The sequence below is a fragment of the Vipera ursinii genome (assembly GCF_947247035.1).
Source record: "Vipera ursinii genome assembly, chromosome: Z".
Taxonomy (NCBI): Eukaryota; Metazoa; Chordata; class Lepidosauria; order Squamata; family Viperidae; genus Vipera; species Vipera ursinii.
In genome coordinates, this window is record NC_139517.1 from 70634230 (window position 1) to 70657555 (window position 23326).

General features: G+C 39.8%; 1 protein-coding gene across 1 annotated transcript in view; it reads right to left on the minus strand.

The window, feature by feature from the left end:
- Positions 1–208: 208 nt before the first annotated feature.
- The window catches only part of BMPER (BMP binding endothelial regulator), a 210095-nt gene continuing 186977 nt past the window's right edge, over positions 209–23326 (minus strand). Inside the window, exons 14-15 of the mRNA XM_083376518.1 lie at positions 5046–5176; positions 209–1110 (exon numbers count right to left, since the gene is read on the minus strand). Coding sequence (XP_083232644.1) covers positions 929–1110; positions 5046–5176 — 313 coding nt within the window. The 3' untranslated portion in view covers positions 209–928. The remainder of the gene's footprint in view (positions 1111–5045; positions 5177–23326) is intronic.

Below are 23326 nucleotides of genomic sequence, written 5' to 3' on the forward strand. Positions count from 1 at the left end.
CCCTTAAACAGAATTAGAGAAATTTAAACCTCTGTTAAATGGAAGACATTTTTTTTACTTTTACAGCACTGTGCCTATATAAGTATCTTACCAGACCAACAGTTTTAGACAGCACTGTAGAATTTAAATGTTACCATCCTGATCATACACCATGCATGCCTGGGGCAACATTTAAATGAGGTGATGAAGCATAGTATGCGTTGTCAAGTTTTCTTTATTAAGATACTTCAGCTATTATCCAAAACGTCTGCAGACGAAAAAATTAGTAAGTCCTGGATCAATCTAAAATTTAGCCAAAACTTAGGTTGGAACACAAATAGACTTGAAAACAATTGGGTTCTCCAGCTGGTACTTTCTTTGCCACTGAATGTCTGATTGAGTTATACAAAAGATCAGCCTAGGAGTAGATAAGCACTAAAACATCATGGAAAAATATATACATATAATAATTTGTCCTTCTATATTGATATAAATGATGCAAAAACTCAGAGAAATGAGGGCTAGCCTCTTGCTGAACTGGCATAGAATAACCAGATAGTAAGATCATGCTATGCCAACTAATTTGAACAATGACTTTTGAGTTTCAGCACAAGTTCCTTCACACAATGTGGATGGATTTCCTTTAGTTCATTGATGCTAAGGGATATGGCAATTTTAGATGTACTCTTTTCGCATGTGCGCACGTACACACATACACATACGTATTCTCTCTTTCACATACACACAGTATATATATACAACTGCATATATGCTTGTATCGGTGTACATTTCCAGATAGACATATACATTCATAGGCACAGACATTTCCTTTTCTCTTTGGAAGAGAGTTTTATAAGATCTGCCAACAAACTCTGCAGTCCTTACTGGCTATGAGCTTCAAAAGGGACTCAAGATATCAAGTTCAGTGTCCTTGGAGTGAAAGCTAATGTCACCGCTGTGGACAGAGAGTGGGTTTGATGCATCTTCCTTGGTGATGGACTAAGTTGGCAGGGCAGTGGCATCCTGCAACACAGGGCTTATTACAGGGACCAATCTCATTCCAGTTAGCACAAGTCTTCGCACAACCAGGTCCGCACGTGTTATAAACTGCACCATGTTTACATTGGATTCCTGGAAGACATTTCAAAGATATGAGTTTCACAGTATCTACTTGGTTGGATCTACAGTTAAGTCATCCTCAAACTATATCCAAGGAAATCACAGTCAGGATACTATAGCTAGTCATTACAATTATTAGTAGAATAATAAAAGAAGAGGTGACATTTTTAAAATATCCCAGCTGAAAGCATTTTTTGTGTGGTATATGAGAACCTCATAACCTTGATGATAACTTAATGTTAGTTTTCAATGTGTCTCAGTATCAAGTGCCTTCTTTATTTTCCCGGTGCTGATTATATTACAACACATAGTAAATATTATTACAGCATCTTCTATTAACTCACAACTTTCTCTTTAGAAACATTACAGCATATTTTTCACAAAAGAATTAAAAATTATCATTGGAATAAATAAGGAGAGCAAGTATTGCATTCTCAAAATGCTGGGTTGAATCCAAGTTCTGTCTCCCCTAGGAAGAGAGAAGTCTCGGAAGCTTCACACAGCCCACACAATCCACAGCATTCAAGCTGTCTTTGAGGATCTCCTAATCCTCTGCATTTCAGAGAGGGGAAGGAATTGTACACAGGGAGGAAGAATTAATAAAAATGCTTCTTTTACAGCTCTGCCAATAGGAGTGGTCTGCAGAATATTAAGTCCAGATGGCAGCTTTTGGAAGCTTGAGTCTAGAATCCCAAGAAACAGACTGTCAATAAGAATGACAATAATGTAACATATAAGTAATAGTGATTTTTTATTATTTTATTTTACAACAACCTATATTGGAATAGGGTTAATAGGGTGTGTAAAACAGATATTGCTTTTTGCCTCTCAGACATGATCTCTGAAAGGGAATAATGTTTTCCTTGTTACAGATTAATTCTCAACGCAACACACCTGAATAATAAGCTATGCACATGCCAAAAACCCCACTGTTCAAAATGCATAGGAGATTTTGTTGAGTATACTTTTATGCAGATGTTTGATTATTATACTTTCATGCAGAGAAAATTGGACATGAAGGATACATTGAACCAATGACCCTTATTTTAAGAGCAGTTTCTGAAACTAAGGAATAAACTGCAACTAGGGACCAAACCCTGACTCACCCAAACGACTTTAGGTTATATAATCAAAACATTGCTAGACCGCTTACTGTAGATCTCAACATTGAACAAGCTGCTATTTCTAAATTATGCTCCTGTGGAATCATCCCCAGTTGTTTCTTTAAAACTTGCAGAGAATCAATGCATTTCTCTAGAAAGATTTACATGTACCTTAATCAATGAACCAAGTGGTGTGGGGGAATAATACTGCTTTTCCCCCACGGCATGGAAAAAAAGTTTTCCTCAATTGTTGAAAAGATCTCTTCACACCAAATGCATCTCTCTCTATTGACATAGAAACCGAGTTGTTGAAATTTTTGAGCATTTATTATTCCATTCTTCTCTTTTATTTCCTCCAACCCGCACAATCAAACAAATCTGATTCTTGCTATGCCATTGAAGTGGTTGTTCTAGAATACCAGTTTAGTGAAAACTGGTAAGAGTTGTCAGAAGAAACTTAAGGAAGGAAGGAAGGAACTTAATAGCTGGATGCTAAAAATCTGGGACTCTAACAAGAAGTTTGAATTGCAGGAGATAACAATTTCTAAAGAAAGCGAATGAGTGAGATTAAGGTATCTGTTGTTGAAAGAGGGGTCAGATGAGCAGGAAGAAATGGAGAGTGAGAAAAATTCCCACAAAAGACTTTTCCAGGCTCAGCTATTCCTTCTGGCATTTTAATTAGAGGCTTAAGGGAAAACTTAAATTGTTTGAGCAGTTACTGTAGCTTTGAAATGTACTGCATCGAGAAGAATATCCAGTCATTTAGTGGTGAGCAAAAGAGGTGTGTGTGAACTGGTAATTTCCCAGCAAACTTCCTTAGCAACATACCCATCCAATTGAATGACTTATCACTGTTGAGTTATTTTCATATGATAGGATGACACAGTGTTGTGTGTCTGTAATATTGTAAACATTCACAAAAGGTCTGATATTTTTATTTGAGTTTGCAAAGGACAAGATGAGGGAAATTGCTGTCTGAATCCCACTCCTCTTTGTTGGAAACCACACCAGAGTTTGTTTAAAGTAACTTGCAAAGGAGCTTAAGAAAATTTACTTGGGAGATCTCAGGGGTTGGGTGGATCAACTTCTTGAATTCAGAATAACAGCTTCTGTGTTGCAACACTGGCCACAACTGTTTATGTCATGACTCTTTAAATCATTCATTATTTTCTTGTTTGTATCTAAATATTTTTCTGTCTCTAAAAATGTTAGAGACAGAAAAATATTACAATTAGAGTTAAACAAACATCTTCAACACTAAGTAGAACCTCAGCTGAATTGCTATTTATCTTTTATGGATGTAACACCAATTAAGTACAATTGCTTGGAGAATCTTTTTCAGCCCAGTGACACTTATTCTCAATGTGACATTTTGAGGGTTTGAAGGCAGAGGCTGGCATGGACTGAAAGAGCACATAGCCAAACAAAACACTCCTCTTTTTTGTACCTGTTTTGTTTTCTCTTTCTCAAGGTCTTTCTTCTTCATGCAAACTGATTTTGATTTAAATAATGATGGAATGCTTGGTACAACATAGTATGTAAGACTGTATTTTTCCAAATCCCTAGCAGCTCAGACATTGATTGTGCAGCCTGGAAAGGATGGGAACTTGTCGAACACATGTCGAAAGCACCTATCCTATTACAACACTGGTCCTGTTGTACTTATTTATTATAAATGTTATATTTATACTTGATCTAATCTGAATTTATTTGTTTTCCCCCTAGGGGCTATTCAAGTATTCCTACTAACTGAATGCAGGAAGTATTCATCTATATGTGGGCCACAAATGTTTCTAGTACTGTAAGTCTTAAGACTGATTTCTTTTTCCTGTACCAGATTAATAACATAGTTATCCTTTTATTCCCTTAAAAAATCAAGTTTACTTTCCATGTTAGGCTCACAGAACTTTCTTTTCATTCGTCTTGTATTTCTTTTGCTCAATTAGAAGGTCTTCCAAAGGAGAATATTCTTAGATATCATAAACACAGACGCTCTGTTGCCCTTTGCATCCACCTTCCTTTTTGATTATAAATGTTTGGGAAATTCTTCTGAACTTTGCTGATCCTATATTCCTGTTTAAAATTCACCTTTTGATTCTTTGTTTCTTAAGACTGTGGCCAATAAAAAAAAGATGAATTCAGCAATTTATCCAAAACCACTCCCCCCCCAATATGCATATCTGTCTTTTACTTCCCACTTCAAATATTACATAGTCATCTGTTTTATTGCTTTCACTCCTTTGCTTTAATATTAGCTGAGAACAGAAGTTAAAAGGGTGAGCTTTTTCAATACATTTTTTAAAAAAAATATGAATGTGAATTATTTTAGTAAGTTCAAGGGCAGAAGCAGAGCTATGAACAGATAGCTGTGTTGGTTAAGCCTCTCTGTGGATGCTGGATATGCTACAATTAACCTTGGCATTTGGGCAAGCATAAAGTAAGTGTTCTTTGCACTCCACCCAGGGTTTTAAAAGCAATGTTGTACCTCTCAGCATAATTACAACCACTTGAACTTAAGTTATTAGCAGGATCAGTATATTAGGCGATGTTGATTTACTTATTTATTCTTCTTTCCTATTTTCCTTCCAATAAAGACAGATGTATTACAGTTATATTTCCATATGTGCGAGAAGCAGAACAGGAAATGTTATTAATTAGCCAGAATAATTCCAGCCTGCAACATCGCAGTCCTTCCACTAACCACTACTCCATTCAACAGACTTAGGCAGACTCGGTGTGCATACAATATGAAGTAAAGAGAGGGGAAACGGAGCAAAAGCAGGGTTTTGCAAGCTTCCTTTACCCTCCTCCATGCTGCAATACATGAAATGGTGAATTCCTTACCAGCACAATTTTCTTCAGGTTTCCAATGGACCTTCAGACCTTCTCTCTGACAAGCTCTGGCATAGGCTAGAAATGACTCACAATAGCAATTCTTATGAACTGGGCACTCACACATATCTGTAACACAGGACCTGCAAGAGAGAAAGGAGTGAATGGCATCCCTCACAGTCCAATTTTTAAAAATGTATAAAAAACCATCACAACAAGTTCCTCCTGTGAATTCCTACATTCATAGACATTAATGTTGCTTATATAAATAGTTTATAAACAGAATGGTTACTGGAACCTTGGTAGTGGCGACACTTACTTGTTTTATTTGTCTAAACTACTCAGCCAATACATAATCTGACAGTATGTGGGATCTCAGAAATAATTAAGGGTATTAACTTTTACATTCAGTTGTTCATAATAAAAAGAATACTATATTTATGTTTGTTTTATTAAATTGATATAGCCATCCCACTCAGTAGGATGACTCTGGACAGCTAACAGCAGTTAAAAACACAAACAATAGTAAAATAAAATAAAATACACAACCTGCAGCCAATTAAACTAATCAAACTAATTTGATAGGCTCTGATAAGCCAACTTCCATACCCAGGAACACAAAAAGGCCAGCAGGAATAGAGTCATTCTAATTTCCAGGGGATATTTGTTCCCAAAGGGCAAGTGTCATGACAGAAAAAGCTTGTTCCCTGGGTCCTGCCAGATGATGCTTCTTGATTGATAGGATCCATACTTATCTCCTCTGCTGGATCAGATCAAACAATCAAGGGAACAGGCTTCTGTAAATTACACAGCCCCATGCCTTGAAGGTGACTGCCAGCATCTTGCATGGCACCCAGAAGAATACTGATAACCAATGTAGAGATGTAGTAATGTCTGGCACCAAGGGGTGCCCATAACTACCTGTGCTGCTGCACTTGGAACCAGATGCAATTTTGGGATGTTCTTGAAAGACAGCCCCATGGACAGCACATGGTAATGTCATTTATTTACATAATAAATTTCTATGGCTGCCCATCTCCTATAAATGAATCCGAGCGTCTAACAATTAAAATAAAAATAAAAAACATAAAAACACAACCAAGAATTAAAAAACAGAAATAACATAAAATAGCAGTTGAGAACAACCAGAGTACCCCACAATCAATATAATCAAGAAATGGGCTGAGTGAAAACATCAGGGCCCCAGGCTTAATGGCAGAGCCACGTTTTTCATGTTTGGTGAAAGGCAAGTCACTGTGAGATGATAATAGCATGAGGGATTGTAAGGGGTTCATGAAAAGGTCCTATTGTGCATAACATGATGATCTGCAAAGGCAAACACCTAATCATGGCTGCCACCTGTTCCTCAAACAGGAGCAAAAAAATCTGGAGGAAACACACACACTCACCCCTAAATTACACACCAGTTCTGTTTGGGGTAATGCAACCCCTTTGAAAGCTAGAGATAGAAAGTGTTTAGAACTGGAGGGAGAGGATCTAAAATCTAGAGATGCACAGTTTTGCCAAAGCTGAGCTGAAGCCTATTTTTGCCTATTCCACCAGCCCCTTCCACCAGCCCCACCATCAAGATTTCAGGTATGAAGACAGAGCCTGCAGAGCAGTGAGTAAAACAGCTTTTCACAATGACATTCTGCCAAAAGGCTGGTTAATGATACCCATAATTTTCAGCAATTTAAAATCATTTCAAAGTCTAAATGTTATACTCCAACACATCTAAATCCCAAAACTAGGGAAGACAGCAGTAAATGTAAGTTGAAATTAAGAACTATTACTCTGCAAACTCTTACAATGAACAAACCGCATTAAACTTGGAATGGACTCTGATAAAAACAAATATACTTTGTTAGAGTATCATTTCAATAGGACTACTAAATCTGTTGTGAGTGTGATGGCACGTATGCTGGCACTAGGTGGCAGCAAAAGAGTTTTGTGATATCCTGAGTCCACAGACTCCTTTGAAGTCCACAGATATGATATCCCTTAGATTGACTCTTTAAGTCCATTTGCCTGAAGATTTGAGGAAGGTAGCAAGCATGTTCAACAATTTTTTTTAAAAAAAGAACAGAACAAAAATTGAAAAACATTCTATAAAGAATAATTATTTTTCTTTTTATTTATTTTATGTATTATTAAATTTATTTGCTACCCATCTCCCCAAAAGGGTGACTGGGTGGCTTACAGAACATAAAAAGATAAATAGAAAAACACTTAAAAATTTAAGACTATGGACTTTCAAATTTTAAAATTATTCAAAAAACCAGAACCAAAGAGACTGATGTTACAGATATGAGGTCTTCTTACCCCATCAATCACCTCCATCAGTGAGTGCCCCCCTTGTGGCTCTAAGCCAACCAGTAAAACCAAGCTTTAATACCCTTCCAGAAGGCCACAAGGGTGGAAGCAGTTTTCACCTCCAGTGGTGGAGTGCTTCATATGGATGGGGCCACAATGGAAAAGGCTCTCCTCTTTAGCCCTACCTGCTGAAATTCCTTAGCAGATGTGATCCATAGCAGGCCTCTTCTGTTGGCACAATTGGAATGGGCTAATTCTGTTGGGGTGAGCTGGCTCCTTAAATAACCTGGACCTGTGCCATAAAGGACTTCAAAGGTAACACCAACACCTTGACTTGGACCAGGAAGCAAACTGATAACAAATGCAGTTTGTGCAACTGTGGTGTTATATGTGTCACCAGCTGTAACTTTCCAATACTCTTCAAGGGTAGCCCCAGGCAGAGCACATTGCAGTAATTCAACTGAGAGATGATGAGTGACCATATGTAGGGTCTCACAATCAAGATAAAGACATAATGGGTACACAACACAAAATTGTGCAAAGGGCCTCTACCCATGATTGCTACCTGCTCTTCAAGTCATGTATCCAGGTTGCGGTACTGAGTCTTTTTTGGGATAGTGCAGCCCTATTCAGAACTAAAGATGACAGACTACCCGGATCCAGAGGTCCCCTGCCATTCCATCTTGCTACGGTTCAGCTGAAGCCTGTTGTCCCCCATCCAGACCCTTACAGCCTCCAGGCACTGAGAAAGGGCAGCCACAGCATCCCTTGGATTGCTAGTAACAGAGATGTAAAGCTGTGTGTCATCTGCATTCGGATGATACCTCAACCTGCAATGTCAGATGATCTCACACAATGGTTTCATGTAAATGTTAGAAAGGAGCAGAGAGAATACTGAGCTCTCTGGTATCCCACAAGGGAGTAGTCCTGGGCTGGACCTCTCACTTTCTATCTACACCATTTGGGACCGGCCTTGGAAAAAAGAGCCAAAGCAGTACAAAATGCACTATCTGGCCCCAAACCCCACAGTTGGCCCAAAAGTCATGGTCAGGGGAATTGAAAGCCACCAAGAGTTCAAGAAGAGGAAGAATGGATGCTATACCTCCATCCTGCTCTTATTACAAGTGCAACCAATATGGTTTCTTTCCCATAACATGGCCTGAAACCTAATTGAAAGGGGAGGTTTCTTAGGAAAAAAGAAAGAAACACAGTCATAATAATTATAATGTTAGGGGACTGGAGGCTAAAACATACAAGGAACGGTTGCTAGAATTGGGTATGTCTAGTTTAATGAAGAGAAGGACTAGGGGGGGGCATGATAGCAGTGTTCCAATATCTCAGGGGCTGCCACAAAGAGGAGGGACTCAAGCTATTCTCCAAAGCACCTGAAGAAGCAATACACGGAAAAAAGAAGCAATGGATGGAAACTAACCAAAGAGAGAAGCAACCTAGAACTAAGGAGAAACTTCCTGGCATTTAGAACAATTAACCAGTGGAACAACCTGCCACCAGAAACGGTGAATGCTTCAACACTGGAAATCTTTAAGAAGAGATTGGACAGCCATTTGTCTGAAATAGTATAGTGTTTCCTGTCTGAGTAGGGGGTTGCACTAGATGACCTTCAAGGTCCCTTCCAACTTTTTATTATTTATTATTAGTATTAGTATTATTGCCATTTTAACATTATGGTGAAGAAAATGGACACCCACAAAGAGCTCAACAGCATGAAAATGTGTACAACTGGTTAATAAAAGTCCTATCTCTTTTCACGATATGCATTTGAAGTCTGTAAAAAAACAGAGAAAGAGCTTTAAATTCCTGAGTGCACATATCATTTTAAATCTGAACACATGGGGGGAGGGGAGAGAGAGCACAGAGCTGGGGGAAGAATTATGATTTCTTGGAAAGAAACAGTAGCAATTCAAGTTATCTGGAGAGCAAACAGTTTAGAAAAATTACATCAGATCGATACAATGTTAAGAAAGGAATTCATTAAACTCACAGGCCCGCAGCAAAGTAGGATAAGTTTGTTTCAAAGTTCAAATTCAAATTGAAATGATTTGAATTTTGTAAAACAAAGTCCAATGGACAAAGTCATGTCGCATTTTGCAAACTTCCTAGGCACAATGCTGATGTGGAATAATTATTCCATTCGATAATACAGTAGGTGGATCACATCATTACGATGTTGCCTGAAATTAGAAGTAGCATTCTAGGATATTGTTACATAATAGATTTTAGGCATTTGTGAACATGCTAAACACTTTTTAGTATTGTTTCAAGAACCATTTTCAAAGTAAAATGGCATCTGATTTTATAACAAAGAAAATGTAGGGCATTGGCTCCCTCTAGTGTTAAAAAGACAAAATAACAAGAAACAGACACTGAAGATTCTATCAAAATGTATTTCCAAGTAGAATATTTCAAGAAAGAAAATGTCTCTGTCCTTGTAAAAAGCGTTTTGCAATCAGTCTTCAAAGTTATGACTGTCACACCACCTTCACAGTCATGTGATCAAAATTGATCATGAGATGTTCAGCAACTGGCTCACATTCATGACAGTTGCAACATCTTGAGATCATCCAATCACAATTTGTCAGCTCCCAGTCTGCTTGTGATAAGCAAAGTCAACAGAGCAACCCGGATCCACTTAACAACCATGGCAAAAATGATAGTAAAATCAGTTTCAGTCACACGTTGACTCACTTAATGAACATATCACTGAGCAACCAAAGTTCCAGTCCCAATTGTGGTTGCATGTTGAGTATTACCTGTAGATGTTTTTTTTCCTCCTGCCAATTGTGTTTAATTCTCAGAGACTACACAGGTCCCTGTAGTTTTCTTGATAAGGGTTTTCAAAAGCCCTTTCTAGGGCTCAGAGAAACTGACCTACTCAGGGTCACCCAGCTGACATAAAGCAGAACTTAACATTCCTGGTCTTCCAGCTTCTAGCCTGACTATTACAACGTTTTCCCAAAAATAAGACCCACCCAGAAAATAAGCCCTAGCCTGATTTTTAGTGTGCGCCTAATATAAGTCCTACCTCAAAAATGAGCCCAGGGTGTGTGGGCATGGTCAACACAGGAAGGTGTGAGCATGTGGGAAGAGACAGTGTCTGGCAGCAGCAAGTCCACACGCTGCAACCACCAGGCTGGCCCTCCAAGCAGAGGTGCGGGGGGGGGGGAGACCGGCAATCCTGACATGCTGTGGCACCAGCAGCAGGCAGAGGCAGAGGAGGAGGAAGCAGGTGATCCTGATTCGCTGCATGGTTGCCTGCCCTGGTGCGGCCACTGGGAAGTTGAGAGACAGTGGGATGGGGTGGGCGGCCGGCCATGGGAGGTCATCCTCATTCAGCAGCATCAGCAGCAGGCAGAGGCACAGGGGAGAGGCAGGTGATCCGGATGTGCTGCCTGGCCACTTGGCTCATGGGAGGCTTGTGTGGCAGCACTGGCAGCAGGGGGAGGCAGAGGCAAGGGGGAGGCAGGCGAGCTGGGTGTGCCACACAGCTGCCTGGCTCATGAGAGGCTTGTGGGAAGCTTGTGTAGTGGCACTAGCATCAAGCAGAGGCAGAGGCTTGGAGGGAGCCAGGCGATCCAGTTGCGCTGGTGGCTGCCTGGCTCGTGGGAGGCTTGTACGGTGGCACTGGCAGCAGGTGGAGGCAGAGGCACAGGGGGAAAGAAGACGATCCAGACATGCCACCAACTCTGTCCCACCATCTCTTGGCTTGCCTGCAACCATGCTGGAGCAGGCGGCCACCTACCTCACCCCATGCCTCTGCCTCCGCCTGCTGCTTGTGCCATTGCATGAGCCTCCCACGAGCCAGGCTGCACAGCCCCAGAGTGTGCCAGCCAAGGGGCTGGCAGGCTGCCACTTCTTGTGTGCACACTAAGGGGTGGGGTGCCCAGCTAGACTAATCACCCTGATACCGTGTTTCCCCAAAAATAAACCTTAATACATCATTTGGAGAGAGAGAAAAAGACTGGGTCTTATTTTCGGGGAAACATGGTACACCAAGCTGTTTCTCTTTTTAAAAAATTGACAAATACTTGTGGGCTATTCATCAAGAAAAATGCATCTTCACTCTAATTTTGTGGGTCTCCCAAGCACTAATACACACACATGCATGGTGTGTGTGTGTGTGTGAGGATATAAAAGATCTTAACCTTCCATTTAGTTGAACATTTTGCTGGCTTAAGACTTCATGCTAGAGCAGTGATATCAAATGGGTAGGATGGATTGTTTGATCAAAAATTGGAACTAAGCCTTCAAATAATAATATAGAAATCCAAAATAGTAGGAAGAAAGAGAAGCAGTCCTCTGTCTGCTCCTTTCCTAAGCAGCCTGTTTCTTTTCAGTAGCTTTTCAGAGCCATTTGAATCTCACCTGATGATACACTAGATGTTTATGGTCCCAGGTGAAGACGGTTTCATTAGTCAAGATAACTGATATATATAATCATAATCATTGGCAAGGAGAACCCACTGAAGGTAGAGATATCATTTATAATGCCTCCTCCTGCTTGAAACATATCCCCTTTTAATGCTATATTACTATATCATCAAAGCATATGAGCCCTGTCTTTAGCAGTAGGTCTTTTTTAACATTAAACTATAGAAAATGTCCAGTTCTCAAGAGACAGTTAGGAGAAAGAATGTGTAAAGAAAGAATATGTATACACATACACATATACATATATACATACATCCCCTTCATGGATTACTGCCTTGTCGTGGCAAAGGGGCTTGCGTAATTCAATGAAGCTATGAGCTATGCCGTGCAGGGCCATCCAAGACGGAAAGGTCATAGCAGAGAGTTCTGAAAAAACGTGATCCACTGGAGAAGGAAATGGCAACCCACTCCAGTATCTTTGCCATGAAAATCCTATGGACAGTACCAAAAGGCAAAACGATATGACACTGGAAGATGAGCCCCTCAGGTTGGAAGGCATCCAATATGCTACTGGGGAAGAGCAGAGGGCTAGTACTAGTAGCACCAGAAAGAATGAAGTGACTGGGCCAAAGCCGAAGGGACGGTCAGCTGTGGATGTGCCTGGTGGTGAAAGGAAAGTCCAATGCTGTAAAGATTTTTTCTCCATAGGAACCTGGAATGTAAGATCCATGAATCAAGGAAAGCTGGATGTGGTCAAACAAGAGATGACAAGACTGAACATCGACATCTTAGGTATCAGCGAACTAAAATGGACAGGAATGGGTGACCATCAGGTATACTACTGCGGGCAAGAATCCCTTAGAAGAAATGGAGTAGCCTTCATAGTCAATAAAAGAGTAGGAAAAGCATTACTGGGATACAATCCTCAAAATGACAGAATGATCTCAGTTCGAATCCAAGGCAAACCATTCAATATCACAGTAGTCCAAGTCTATGCCCCAACCACCAGTGCTGAAGAGGATGAAATTGACCGGTGCTATGAAGCCCTACAGCACCTTATAGAACTAACACCCAAAAATGATGTCCTTATCATCATGGGAGATTGGAATGCTAAAGTAGGAAGCCAAAAGATAACTAGAATAACAGGCAAGTTTGGCCTTGGAGTACAAAATGAAGCAGGGCACAGGCAGATAAAATTTTGTCAAGAGAATACGATGGTCATAGCAAACACTCTTTTCCAACAACCCAAGAGACGGCTCTACACATGGACATCACCAGACGGTGAACACAGAAATTGACTATGTGCTCTGCAGCCAAAATTGGAGAAGCTCTATACAGTCAGTAAAAACAAGACCAGGAGCTGACTGTGGCTCAGACCATGAGCTTCTCATTGCAAAGTTTAGGCTTAAACTAAAGAAAGTAGGGAAAAGCACTAGGCCACTCAGGTATGAATTAAATCATATCCCTGTCGAATATACAGTAGAGGTGACAAATAGATTTAAGGAATTAGATCTGATAGACAGAGTGCCTGAAGAACATTGTACAACAGGTAGCAACCAAAACCATCCCAAAGAAAAAGAAATGCAAGAAAGCAAAATGGCTGTCTGAGGAAGCTTTGCAAATAGCTGAGGAAGGAGGGAAGCAAAAGGCAAGGGAGAAAAAGAAAGATACGCCCAATTGAATGCAGAATTCCAGAGAATAGCTAGAAGAGATAAGAATGCCTTCTTAAATGAACAGTGAAAAGAAATAGAAGAAAACAATAGAATAGGGAGGACCAGAGATCTTTTCAAGAGAATTGGAGAGATGAAGGGAACGTTTAATGCAAAAATGGGCATGATAAAGGACCAAAATGGCAGGGACCTAACAGAGACAGAAGAGATTAAGAAGAGGTGGCAAAATTACACAGAAGAACTGTACAAGAATGAGCTTAACGTTCCTGACAATCACAATGAGGTGGTCACTGACCTCGAGCCAGACATCCTAGAATGTGAAGTGAAGTGGGCCTTAGAAAAGCTGAGCAACAACAAAGCTAGTGGAGGTGACAGTATTCCAGTTGAGCTATTCAAAATCTTAAAAGACGATGCAGTAAAAGTGCTACACTCAGTTTGCCAGCAAATTTGGAAAACTCAACAGTGGCCACAGGATTGGAAAAGATCAGTTTACATTCCAATTCCAAAGAAAGGCAGTGCCAAAGAATGTTCAAACTATCGCACCATTGCACTCATTTCTCATGCTAGTAAAGTTATGCTTAAAATCCTATAAGCTAGACTCCAGCAGTATGTGGATCGAGAACTACCAGAAGTACAGGCAGGATTTCGAAGAGGCAGAGGAACTAGAGATCAAATTGCCAACATACGCTGGATCATGGAGAAAGCTAGAGAGTTCCAGAAAAACATCTACTTCTGCTTCATTGACTATGCTAAAGCCTTTGATTGTGTGGATCATAACAAACTGTGGCAAGTTCTTAAAGAGATGGGTGTACCAGACCATCTTATTTGTCTCTTGAGAAACCTATGCGGGCCAAGAAGCAACAGTGAGAACTGGACACAGAACCACTGATTGGTTCAAAATTGGGAAAGGAGTCCGGCAAAGCTGTATACTGTTGCCCTGCCTATTTAACTTATATGCAGAGCACATCATGAGAAAGGCAGGGCTAGATGAATCAAAAGTTGGAATTAAGATTGCCGGAAGAAGTATCAACAACCTAAGATATAAAGATGATACCACTCTAATGGCAGAAAGTGAAGAAGAACTAAAGAGCCTCTTGTTGTGGGTGAAGAAGGAGAGTGCAAAAGTTGGGTTGAAACTTAACATTAAGAAAACCAAGATCATGGCATCCAGCCCTCTCAATTCCTGGCAAATAGATGGGGAAGAAATGGAGGTAGTGACAGATTTTATTTTCCTGGGCTCCAAGATCACCGCAGATGGGGACTGTAGCCAAGAAATTAAAAGACGCTTGCTCCTGGGGAGGAAAGCCATGGCAAATCTAGACAGTACACTAAAAAGCAGAGACATTACACTGTCAACAAAAGTGCATATAGTCAAGGCTATGGTCTTCCCAGTTGCAATGTATGGCAGTGAAAGTTGGACCATAAAAAAGGCTGAGCGCCAAAGAATTGAGGCCTTTGAACTATGCTGTTGTAGAAGACTCCTGTGAGTCCCTTGGACTGCCAGGTGATCAAACCGGTCAGTCCTAAAGGAGATCAACCCTGACTGCTCTTTAGAAGGCCAGATCCTGAAGTTGAAACTCAAATACTTTGGCCACCTAATGAGAAGGAAAGACTCACTGGAGAAGAGCCTAATGCTGGGAAAGATTGAGGGCAAGAGAAGAAGGGGACGACAGAGAATGAGGTGGCTCGATGGAATCACTGAAGCAGTAGGCGTGAGCTTAAATGGACTCCAGAAGATGGTAGAGGACAGGGAGGCCTGGAGGAACGTTGTCCATAGGGTCGCGATGAGTCGGATACGACTTCACAGCTAACAACAACAACAACAACAAATATACATACATACATATCTTCTCTTTTATTATTTTTTGTTTCTTTTTTCTTTTATTTCCTCTGCCCTTTTTATTTTGTTATATTTTTCTTTAGTTTGTATTACTTTTTTATCTTGTAAACATTAATAAAAATTATTATTAAAACAATGTGATTCTGCCACAATAATTTAATACTGAAACTCAAACTGAAGTTCTCTCTTTTTTCACATAAAAGGAACCTCCTTTTCTTATACTAACAATCAATAAAAAATATCACAACATCCAACCAGGACATTAGTTAAAAGTAATTGCAAACCTATTATTTTTCTCTTTTTTGCTCACAATAGCAAATTATCCTCCTGTGATAATTACTTGTGAATGCGTGTTAACCAGACTAAGGTCTGAGATCGTTAGTGTGTGAAACCCAATGCCAGGCAAGAGCCAGAACATTGTTCTTCCTTGCAAACATAGTGCATACTGGTAGTAGAGATGAAAGGGAGACCACAACCCACCTAAACGGATTCTTCTTGCAATAAAGACCTGATTTAGCTATAAGACTAGGATGGATTCTTTCCTAAGGAGCAGTCAAACTTCAACTGTACTTGCTTTGTACAAACTGCTCTCTGTTGGACTTGCATGGCCCGATTTCTGAGGAGTTTCCTCCCAAGGTTTGCTTCAGCATTGATTGGTTTTAATTGGATTCTAAAAACAAAGGCCTTAAATCTATTTTCCTTTAAAAATTGCTATTTTTTTGTTACAAATTTAACCAGTACCAATATTGCTTTGGAGTGAAGCGTTGCTACAGTGTAGGATGCTTTAGTACTATTTTATGCCTCTCAGGGCAATATTAGCACATTCTTCCCCTCTCTTTGCAGAAGGATACCACTGTTTGTATCCTTCTGCTTTATAGAATTACCCTTCATAATTCTTCACATCTCTTCTCTTGTAGCAAGAAAACCCCAGCCATTAGAGGGAGGTCAGCCCATTTGCATACCCTATTTTGCATTTATGATGAGTTTAAGATCATTTGTAGCAAAACTAAGACAATAAAAAAGCCTATTTCACTACTTTAACGCACCCCAAACAACTGAAACCTGGCCCCGCTATCATTTAAGTGTGACCCTTGAGATGCCACAGGGAGCCTGAATGTGCCTTCAGGTCCATAAAAGTCATGCACACCTATAATCATTGTCATCATCGTTATCTAAACTCTACATGACCACTGCCTTGGTGGAGCAGTGGGCTAATGCCTCCTTAAGTAACACCGGCTGCCTGCAATTAGTGCAGGTTCAAGTCCCACCAGACTCAAGGTTGACTCAGCCTTCCATCCTTCCGAGGTAGGTAAAATGAGGACCCAGATTGTTGGGGGCAATTAAGCTGACTTTGTAATAATGCCGCTTGGGGTGTGTGTGAAAGCCCTAATAAGCAGGCATATACATAGAATGAAGGCTACTGCTAAGTTTGTAAAGCCGCCCTGAGTCTTCGGAGAAGGGCGGGATATACGGTAAATGGAATTAAAATAAAAAAAATAAAAATAAAATATAAGGAAACAAGTGAACCTCTACTCAGTCCCACATTGGTTTGTGCAGAAGAGAAGAGGAAGGAAGTATAAGTTTCTAAATCCATTAAGAAAACAATCCATTAAGATTTCAAATATTATCCTTGCACAGTTCCACTTATATCATTTCATTAAGAGGGTTCCAATACTTCGCTGCTACCAAAGGTTGGTGATAGTGGTTCATGTTACGGACGACTGAATCACTGTGGAGAACTGATAAATTCGCCAATGAAGAAAAATGCAGAAGTGAAGAAAGAATGAGCACTGGAAGATAAACTATGTTAACTCTTATGTTAAACTAACATAAACTATGTTAACTCTCTGTGAAAATTCTGGTGAATTTATGATGAATCCGTTGGCATGTTCCTTGTATATTCTACTGAAAAGTACTGAAAAGTAAAGAACAGACTGGCAAATAAAGGGGATGCTGAAGATGTGAGCAAAAGACGAGGAGGCTAAAAAATAAATTACAGCAGTGAAGGAAGGTAGATTATCGAGAATCATGTTCCAGTGTTGAAGTGTTGAATTTTAATCCAAAATAGTTCATTCACAAGAACTATCATATTTTAATTTAATTTAGTTTACTATGATTCTTCAGCATCCTGCCCTCCAAAGTGTTGGTTTTAAATCCCAGTATGTTGTGCAGTGATTATGGGAAATATAGACCAATATATGTGGACAGCACCACATTATTATAAGCTCATCATACATTTGGCAATCTGTTTTACTTTTTATGTAATTAAAACTGCAATGTAATAAAGAAATAAATGCAGTCTACAGATAATTCCAGAGGCAAGAGAAGTACAAAATGTCGTACTTGAAGAAAACACCCTGGAAAGAAACTATTGGAGAAGGAAGAATATCTAGCTATTGGTTCAAAGCTGTGAGTATTCCTACTTTGTTTTCCTTTGTATTATCAAATCTTCAATGCACATGCAGATCATCCTGTCATAAGAGTTGGACTAAAAGCTGCACTTTCAGTGTCCAAATTTTCTACCCAACTTGTAAATAAATATTGTCTTTTGCAAGTTACTTTTGCAAAATCTTTCACAGTATCTTGTTAAAAATGTAAACGCTGAAAAGAAAACTCCAGAGCAGTTGTATGTTTTCTATAACCACATAAAATAATTTTTTCAGGATTTTGTGACCATAATACCCACCTCAAAAAGCTTCATTCATTATCCTATTTAAATCTGGAGCCATAGTTCTGGAGACAATAAAAAACCCACTCATTTCCTCACCATTTTCCTCCTAATACTCTTCTGATGAAACTAATGGTAGACTCCCCACTTTTCACTTATGCTATAAAAACACATGTTAAGAGAATTGTATTTACACTCCATCCCACTTCTTGAAAGAATGCAAGTCAGTGTCAAAGAGTTCAGACACTGTTTCTTCCATTCCTCTTGTACACAACATCCTACTTGAAAAATCTCTGTGGATTGATGAAACCTGAACAAGAGAATATCCTTGTGGGCAGCTCATATTCACTTCTACTGTAGGAATTCTTACATTGGAGCCTATTCAATCAAAAATGATTGGGTCCTTCTAAGTATCTCTCCTTAAATCCTAAAAATCCTCAAAGGAAACATTTATATCTGGGTGGAACTTTTGATGGCCTAGTTCCCTTCCATCTTCTTCAGCCCTTCACAGGGCCAGAAATTAGAAACAATTCCACAGATAGCCCAGTATAAAATATTACTTTTTTTCCAATGAGAAAGGCCAATTTAGTCCTGCACTCCCTTCTCTCGTGCTGCCTTCAAATGTTAAAAGCAGATATAGTTCTTGACTGCTGCTGGGATATCTGATTTAACTACACCTCCCATCATCTACTATATGCGACAGAAGTGTGCAGAAAATTGAAACCAATCACGCCTGTCACTACCATAACTGCCTGCCCAGTAGGGTATCAGAATGGGTCATTTGAATTTAGCAAAAGATGGCATGGACTTCTGGGGATGGAGGTTGCCTGACCCACTGCCAGAGAAACACAATTGCTATTGGAAATGTCCTCAATTTGCTTCACTAATCCATCAGATACTGCTACTTATTTTTACTACATTTAGAATTATAGTTCTCCCACATTTGTTTTCTGGCAAGTGTGAGACCCAAGGTATAGGTTTACAAGCTGTGCAACTGTCCAGCAGACACATATTATCATGGGTGTGATATTGTTTGGCTCATCAGTTTTTGCAAGGATAATATTTTTGCAGCATCCCATATAAACAGGTCACTCCTCTAATGGCAGGAGACAACCTTTGGGCAATTGTATGTGAAAAACAGAAACAGATGGCTAGGATTTTACAAAAAGGCCAAAATGGTACTCATGGTATTTAAATAGCCACAAAATAGAGCAGGTAACCACCTTTAAGTACCTAGGGGTGGTCATCCATGCCATTGGCTCACAAAAAGGCCATGGAGAATATGCGGCTGCCTCTGGCCAATGATCAGTGAACGCCATTCTTACATTTTTCTGCACAAAGGGAGGACAGCTCCACTGTTTCTGGCTCTAGACTCTGTTAGATAGGTGGTTACACCTGCCAGGTATCTTAGTCAGTTGGAGTCAGTAAACCACCAGAAAGCATTCTTGCTTGCACAGTGCTATGTGTTTCCATTGGCCATCCTGTACAGCAAGTATAAAAAGACACCATTGGCTCAGGAGAAGTGGAGACCATTGGACACATACTCTTTCGATGTTGCTTCTATAGAGCTATTCGGAAAAACCATATCCTCCCCATAATTGACAGTATCCTGGTCATTCGGAAAGTATTTATCTCAAGTGGCTGCTTAAGGATGAGCAGGCAGTAAGCACGGCACAGGTGGCTAGATTCTGTGCAGCAGCATTGGGGATTCACCAGAAACATAAACATTTTAGATCTTTTTAATAATCTTTTATAATTAATTTTATTACGTGTTTTTATCCAGCATTAGACTATACACAATGTATTTTTATTGTCAGGTCAGTATAATTCAGTTTTTCTGAAGGTAGCTAGTTTTTGTTATACCGTCTGTAAAACTAGGCAGACCTTGGTCACCCATTGATTACATCATTAATTGTAATATATTGCTATATCTTCTGGTGTTGGTTCTGTTTAGTTTTGTTTTATTTGAATGTTTAATTTATGTGTTGGCCTTTGGCTGTAATAATAAATTGATTGATTGATTTTCTGTTTAAGAAGCTAACAGCAGCATTTTCATGAAATGAGCATCTCAGAGCTGTATTAACCAATACAAGTGTACTGTGGTACTAGATTTAACTTGCTGCTATAAGACCATTATGCAACAAAAGTTCACATGGTTCTGTTTTAGCTGCCCACGCAGGCTATAGAGAGCCAAAAGACAGAATAAAAAAGGGTCATGTGGAATAGCCATTATATTTGTGTCTCAGCATCTATCCATCCTGACATGGCAGAAAACCAGGCTTATGCTCCTGGGCCCCAGTAAGTATTTGAAATCTTGTAATCAGAAGTTAGCTATCCAGCATTCCCATCTGCTTGAAACTCCTTCCTGCAAACTGCCCCTATAATCCAGTTGTTTGCTAAAAGAAAATGTGCCAGCAGTTCAATGTTGACGAAACCTTCTCCAAAACCATTTTTTTCTTGGGCGGGGAGGGGTAGCAAGACAGAATGAGACTGAGAAATAAAAGCGGGTTCCTGGAAAATGTGAACATTGCACTGTTAAGGACAATCTGGCCGATGTGTTATTCATAGCCATCACAGACTAGTGGTGTAAAGGCTTTAGACCTTTATTCTTTGGATGAGAGAGTTGTGGAGAGTGCTCTCTTTTTGTAATATTTGCTTTTTTGCTAGTACATATACAAAACCCAACAGAAATAAATATGCTTGTGTAAGAAATCACATTCATGAAGATACTGGATGCCTAGAGAAAACTACTACACCTCAAGCTAATCATATCTAAGATGCTTCTCTGCACCCTTCCCTTTGGTTTGAATAATATCACCATCAAACTCTGATAAATACTGTTTCCCCAAAGCAATTACTACCTGTTTTCAGAATAGGTTCTCCTGTTATTCATTTCCACTAATGAAACAATTTTTGAGTGAAAGTCTGGAGGTGTGAGCACAAAATACTGTGTACTCATGATCCAAATTCAAGGGGCTATGCGATAAGGTAATAGTTTGCCATGTGAAAGCTGGCTCGGCATAGGACTTAAATGCATCAGATTAGCAACTGGGAGATTATCAGATTATTCTACTCCTGCCTCAGGGTAAAAGCAGCTCAGTGACTCTCAGCAAAAGTCTTTTTTCTCTCTTTTTTCTTTCTTCTCCTAGGAAGAAGGTGGCAATGGCAAACCACGTCTGAAAAATGTTGCCAGGAAAATTGCAGGGAGTTATCTAGATTGTTTCTAGGGATCAATACCGGTTTGAAGTGACAAAAAATGTTTTCTTTTAGCAGTATAAGCAAACAGTGTTGGATATGATATTCTTTTCTTACTCGCTGTCACTATCTGTTGGCTGTTATGTTTAATTCTTCATTTTGTCCATGGGAGGACATAACATTATAATGTAGCATTCGTTGGAAAGGCATTCTGAGTAGAAAAAAGCAATTTTCCCCAATAGCCATAACTTCTTTTCCTGAAGCCTCCTGGAACATTACAGGGGTATACTACTCTAAGGACATTATGCTGAATTTTAGAAGGCCAAGAGGAGTGACTTGATGTTTTGTTTTTCTAACTCTGTCTTGAATGAGTTGAAATAACTCTCACACAAACTTTTATCACCCAGAAATAGGGGGTGGGGAAGATGATAATTTTGCTTCAGCCTTATATGAACCAGCCAACTATTCATCTGAGGTTGGCCCGTCAGCATCCTTAAAAGTGTGAAACAGGAATAAAGTCAATGAGATGCTGGATGAGGAGCCAGCCTCACTGATCATCTAGGCTTTGATGAATCAAAGCATTGCCGAATCATTGGGCTGGTCTTGAATTAACTCCTAGCTGTGTACTGTTCCATGAACTGCCATGACTGTTTTCCTTCAGGAACTTGAAATTATGGTTCTTCTGTAAATACTGAAGCAGTATCTGCAGACAGTGGAGCTTTCGTGCAGCTTATGTTTGGCTTTCAAATTCATACCATGCATACTTTGGAAATAAGGCTAGAAATAAATTCTCCCAGTCTACACCAGAAGGGACTCATTAAGAATATTTGGAATGGAGTTAAGAATGCAAAGCACATGCCTTAATGTCTCTCAGAAAACAGACCAATAATTGTCTGCTTTGCACATATATTAGCTTTGCTCATGGAAGTGGTTCCACTGATTTTAGTATAAAATTCTGGCAAACAAGGCTTAATCTCTCTATATATATTCCATGCAAAAATGATTTGGAATTCCACCTGGTTATGCTCACTATGAAAGAGCATAGAAATTTAGAACTATACTAGCAAACATCATAAATCAAATTCTCGGTTAATGATGCAATCATTGACTGATTAATGAAGGCACAAAAAGAACGGAAGTATTATCCTGAATCTGATACTATAACAGTCTAAACAGTCTAACACTCTTGCTTACCTTGAGTAGATATATATATAACTCGGTACTACCAGGCTATTGATCTTATCTCATTCCTCTCCCAGAAGTTTCTTGTAGAGATATAATAAAGGAGGAAGTGATGGCAGAAAGAAGGCCAAGCCTTGGGCATTACACACCAGTGGCAACACTGTAAATATTGGATGTTCCCACTCTGACAACTAATGAAAATTGCAGCCATTTCCACTTCACTTTTAACATGCTTTTTTCTTCTTTTAGAAATTAGGTGCAGAAGGGGGTTGGGATGAATGCTTGAGCTCAGCTAGCCATAATAATAACACTGCTCTGTGGGAACTCAAGGATAAACTGATAATGGTTTGGCGGGCTGAGGAGCTGGAGAGAAAGCCTGTGTTTCAGGCTAATTGGAGAATGTGATTTATTACTACTTACTGGGGGTGGGAACTGCAATTTGTTACTTTGTATCCGGGGGAAGGGAATTTAGTTTTGGATTCAACTATGTAGTGCCAATACTTTTTTTCCTGAATAAAATGTTCTTTAAGGAAGAATTCTTGCTTTGATGGGTTTCATCTATCGGAACCATGACATTAACCCAAAACTGTCTTCTATCCTGACTGCCCTGGGGTCCTGAGCTCCAGTCACTTTCGCTAAGTTGAGGGGTAGGCTGACAAAGGGAAGACCTCAAATGGAGAAGGAAGAAGCACCTGTAACCAGCACCCTGGCCATGGCTGCTGCCTCAGTGGAGGGAGCGCAAGCCAGCACACCAGCAGAGAAGGAAACTTTTGAGGCCTTACAGCTGAGGGCAAGACCAAAGACACAAGAGATGATCTGGTCATTGGACCAGACCAGTGGAGACTCCAAGCACCTTGAAGCAACTTTGCCAAAGGCAAGTTCTTCGAAAGCATTGGGAGCCAACTTGCAAGCAGGAGCCTCTCGAGAATCACATTCCATGAACAGTTGGGGAGCCAAAAGATTGGTGGCCACTGAGGACTCTGGAGAATAAAAGTATGTATCTGCAGTCTGTAGCCAATCAGTGGAGAAGTTGGTG